The sequence below is a fragment of the Parambassis ranga genome, chromosome 8 (assembly GCF_900634625.1).
Source record: "Parambassis ranga chromosome 8, fParRan2.1, whole genome shotgun sequence".
Classification (NCBI taxonomy): domain Eukaryota; kingdom Metazoa; phylum Chordata; class Actinopteri; family Ambassidae; genus Parambassis; species Parambassis ranga.
The window spans coordinates 15853892-15858164 of NC_041029.1; the positions used below are offsets into that span (position 1 = coordinate 15853892).

The following is a 4273-nucleotide window of genomic DNA, read 5'->3' on the forward strand; positions in this document are numbered from 1 at the left end:
CACAGAACGCCACAGGAGGTCCTTCCTGCCAGTGGCCATCAGACTGTATAACTCCTCCCCTTTCTGTAGGGAGAGGAGCTAATGATCATGTCATGCATCACGGTCATTCCATTCACTGGTCTATATTTGTATCCATGCATCATAAATTGTGCTCATACTGTGTACTGTACTCTGATTGGATTTTAGTGACACTTATACTCTTATACTCTGTACTTAACTGCATTTAATGTAACTTTATACCTCTGGCACAAGAATTTCCTTCGGGATTAATAAAGTTTTATCTTATCTTAATATACTATGTAAATATTTTATGTCAGTAACAACTCTTTGCCGGACCGTATGTTCATGACACCTTATCTGGAAATTCAGTCAATTGATCATTACCGCCACCTACTGGATAATAACAAACTGTGTGTAAAAATATCACCAGGATAAATTATGTTACCCTTTAATACTTTAACGTAAAAACTTTTTGCAATTACTATAATAGCATATAAACAATAGCCCGACAGGTTATGAACCGAAACTCCAGATATGATCTGATAATTTTATTTACAAACGTGTTTTAGATCAGTCATGTTAAAACAGTATGTACAACACATACAAAAACAGCAGAACTCCACAATTACATGAACAGAATGACAAACAGTAGCGGTGAGAGTACAGTATAGTTCAGAGAGCAGGATTCAGGAAGGCGTTTAGAAGCTGAAACTGTTCTGTTCTTCACTGATCTGGAATGTGTAACCGTCATTGGTTGCCTCCGGGGCGACATTCTGCACCTCTTCATCCTTTAAAAAAACAAAAAAAGTAAATTAACAAAGTAAGAACAGCAAAATTCACAAAAAAAGGAAAAATCAGTTGAAGAGTTTCCAGTCTTACCTCCTCAGAGAAGTACTTCTCAATCAGGTTGAGGGCAGCTTTGTAGACCATCTCATTCTCATGAGACTGCAGCGCCTCGATCCTGTCCAGTCCACCACATTCTTCAATCATCAAGCTCAGTTTGTCCGACTCGCCAATTTTATCACCAGCCTGAGATAAAAATAAAAAAAATCATCATTCGTTTCACAGATCACCATCGGACCTGACCACACACGTTTCTGGTCAAGACACTTACCATGAAGATGTTAGTAACTGCATCCAGGATGACGAGGACGGTCTTGCTGTCTTTGGAAGAGAGCAGATTCAGGAGCGGCTCCAGCACATTGGCCTGCACCATGTAGACCACCTGCTGAACAGTGCCCCCGCTGGTGAAGTTGGTAACTGCCCAAACAGCCTCCTTCTGGGTTTTGTAGTCACCCTGCAAAGAAAATTGATCAAAAGTTAAGTAAGATTTGTGTAAATGTTTTCTCCGGAGTTCTCATGCTGTTGAAATCACTATGTGCAGCTCAAGAGAAAGTGATTGTTTAGTTACAATCATAATTATTCTACTTACCCGTACAAGCAAGTCAACCATGTAATGCACAAGGCCAGCGTTGATGACCTCCTGGATCTGGGTGTCCTTCCCTGCAGTGATGTTGGACAGAGTCCAGGCCGCCTCCTTCTGAATGTTAGGCTTTTTGTGGCGCAGCAGCTGGGGGAACATGGTCAGAGCCCCAGCATCCAGCACCGCCTGAGTTTGCTCATCTGTGCCCGTCACAATGTTGCCGATGGACCGCAGTGCAGGAGTCTGACAGGATGAGGGGAAGAGAGTCATTTAGGACACATCTAGAGGCGGTAACGCTGACGCACACAGAAAAGGGCCCTTTATACATACCACTACAGCCAGTTCCTCAAAACCGAGCAGCTTCACCAGGCGAGAGATTATACCCGTCTGGACCACCACCTCGATGCGGTCATTGGCGCCATCTGTCAGGTATGAAATGGCCCAACATGCATCTGCCAGCACCTCTGGGTCATGATGGTGCAGCAGGCGGATGAGAGCGGGTAAGATCTGCTGGATGGCGGTCATGGGAGGGGAGGGGTTCTTGTTGCGGCAGAGGTTCGAGAGCGTCCATGTCAGGTTTCTGAGGTAGCCGGCCTGAAGAGAAATCAGATGTGAGAGAAGAGTCAGTACCAGAACCTTTAATAGAATAAGGGCACCACCTGCTGGAGATTAAATCTTCTACTTACAGTAAACATAGTCAGGTCAGGGACACTCAGCAGGCTGAGCAGGGGGGCCACCGCTCCATGCTTGATTACTCTGTCTCTCAGAGCAGATCCATCACCTGCACAGAAAATAAACCAATCATAAACCAAACGTGTCCTTTTATACACTCACGCCTACAATATAAAAAGAGTAATTCTGATCATTACCGGCAATGTTTCCGAGGGCCCACACAGCCTGCTCACTGATGTGTTGGTGTGGCGAAGTGACCAGGTTAACAAATGCAGGGATGGCCCCGCCCTCCACAACAGCAGCTGTCTGATTGGTCGTCCCAGAGGCGATATTGGTCAAAGCCCAGGAAGCCTCGAACTGGATGGGAGGACAGTCGGACAGCCCCAGGAAGGAGACAAACTTGGGGATCAGACCAGCGTTGATCATCTGGTCAATGGGAGGATGTTTTTCACGAGACAGCAGCTTCCTGCAGTCAAGACAGAACAATGAACAATTAATTTAAGCAGTTTTTTTTTTATGGTTTACATCAAGCTCAACGTCGTTTAATGAATTATTACCGTGCAGCCTGTGTTGCCTGGAGCTGGGTCTCAGAGTTACCGCTGTTCACACCTGCGACGATCTCTTCAACTGACCACTGCTTGGCAGACTGAAAAGTAGAATAAGAAATACATTTAAAAAGTTGACAGTGACAGGCAGCTTGTAGCTTGTACATTTAAACATTGGTCATTAAAAGTCAGACACTGATATGCAATGTATTTTTGGATAACCTGCATCACACCAAGGGAACCTTTATAAATAATTTAGGATCAAGAAAATGAAGTCTAAGAAGTATTGTGACACAAAGCAACAACAGATTTAAGGTTTTAATAAACTTCCATTGAGATTAGCTGTATGTGACTAACAATAAAATCCTGCAAACACCCATTTTAAACAACATAATGTCCATTACACAAACTTTTAACAGTGCGTTTCAAAGTGTACCTGACAGTTCTGGGTCCTCTCCTGAAGAGGAGACGTCGCCTCGTCGGGCAGGGCAGACACATTTCTCCTCTTGAATATCTGGTCATCTTTTTTGGCCTTCCGAAGCTCCACGTTCACCTCCACCCTCCTGCGTCGAAGCTCCTGTATTCAATCCAAACGTAAACACGTTCATAACTTTTAAAAACTACAACAAGTTAGTTGCAGCGTTGCTAATTTATACTCACGGTAGCATCTTTGCCTTTGTTCTTAAACTTGTTCAGACGTGCCACGTTCTCAGACATGTTCACTTTCAGGTAAGTTTTGCAGCAGAGGAAAAAAAAAGTGTTGTGGTTTTAACCCTGCAACAACAAAAAAAAAGTTAGATGTTAAAGGTTAGCTTAATCGCTGCCTCGTGATTCTGGAGGAAGATGTCAAACTGAGCAGACTTCCTACTTCACTGAACAGGAAATACAACAATGGCCGCGGAGAAAAAACAATCCAAAATGTATAAATATTCACGAAATTACATAAAATTTCTTATAAGCAAGATGACATGAGCTTACCTTCTCAATTCTGAGAGGTTATGATAATGCAAAGTGCCGCACAGACCTTTAAATTCCTGAAACAAAGTCCTCTGATTGGACAATTCGAGCGAGAGCATCCGGTCGCCCGCGCTCATTGGCTGGTTTAAAAAAAAATCACGCAGCGCGCAGGAAGTGGCGTCATGACGCAACAACAAAGCATCGCGAGATTTCGACAGGGTGAACAACGGGATGAAAATCTGATCCCGGAACTGTTTAGGGCGGTTTTTCATCGTAGCTATAAAAGGACGTCAGCAGAGAAAAACTGTTCCCAGATCAGCGGAACTTCGGCGTGCTCCCACATCTGAGTTTATAAACTTTTTATATTCACGTTCATGAAAGAAATGTCTATTTTTTTCTATTTTTTACAGCATAAAACATAAATCTGAAGCTTTTGCCTTAATGTCAATTAGTCAAGGAACAAAGCTAAAAGCTACAAATAAGCTAGTTTCATGCTTTTGTGTGTCAACTATTGTCAATAATCATATAACATAGACATATGCCCATAAACGTTCAGTTTTAGATTGTTTTTTCTTATTATTTTCATACTATACAACATATAATGTCAATATATAACATTATATTTAACAAAAACATGATGTTTTGTCAGAAGTCAGACACGCATTAGAGAAAGAAA

At 42.6% G+C, this 4273-nt stretch overlaps 1 protein-coding gene across 1 annotated transcript; it reads right to left on the reverse strand.

Moving 5' to 3' along the window:
- Positions 1–533: 533 nt before the first annotated feature.
- kpna2 (karyopherin alpha 2 (RAG cohort 1, importin alpha 1)) lies at positions 534–3733 on the reverse strand. Its single transcript, XM_028412784.1, has 11 exons — positions 3619–3733; positions 3301–3414; positions 3077–3217; positions 2653–2741; positions 2293–2561; positions 2110–2204; positions 1754–2017; positions 1433–1666; positions 1115–1297; positions 880–1029; positions 534–788 (listed from the first exon to the last, which is right to left on the reverse strand). Exons 2-11 carry the CDS (start codon positions 3355–3357, stop codon positions 699–701), a joined length of 1572 nt encoding a protein of 523 aa, XP_028268585.1. The 5' UTR covers positions 3358–3414; positions 3619–3733; the 3' UTR covers positions 534–698.
- Positions 3734–4273: the final 540 nt, after the last annotated feature.

What these genes read in the sequence shown, in the direction of transcription:
- kpna2 (XM_028412784.1), bottom strand. Translation starts at nt 3,357, where the DNA reads ATGTCTGAGAACGTGGCACGTCTGAACAAGTTTAAGAACAAAGGCAAA. An exon ending in GGCCCTCGGAAACATTGCCG is followed by an intron (nt 2,205 to 2,292) that starts GTAATGATCAGA and finishes TTTTCTGTGCAG; the next exon opens with GTGATGGATCTGCTCTGAGA. An exon ending in TTGAGGAACTGGCTGTAGTG is followed by an intron (nt 1,667 to 1,753) that starts GTATGTATAAAG and finishes TCATCCTGTCAG; the next exon opens with ACTCCTGCACTGCGGTCCAT.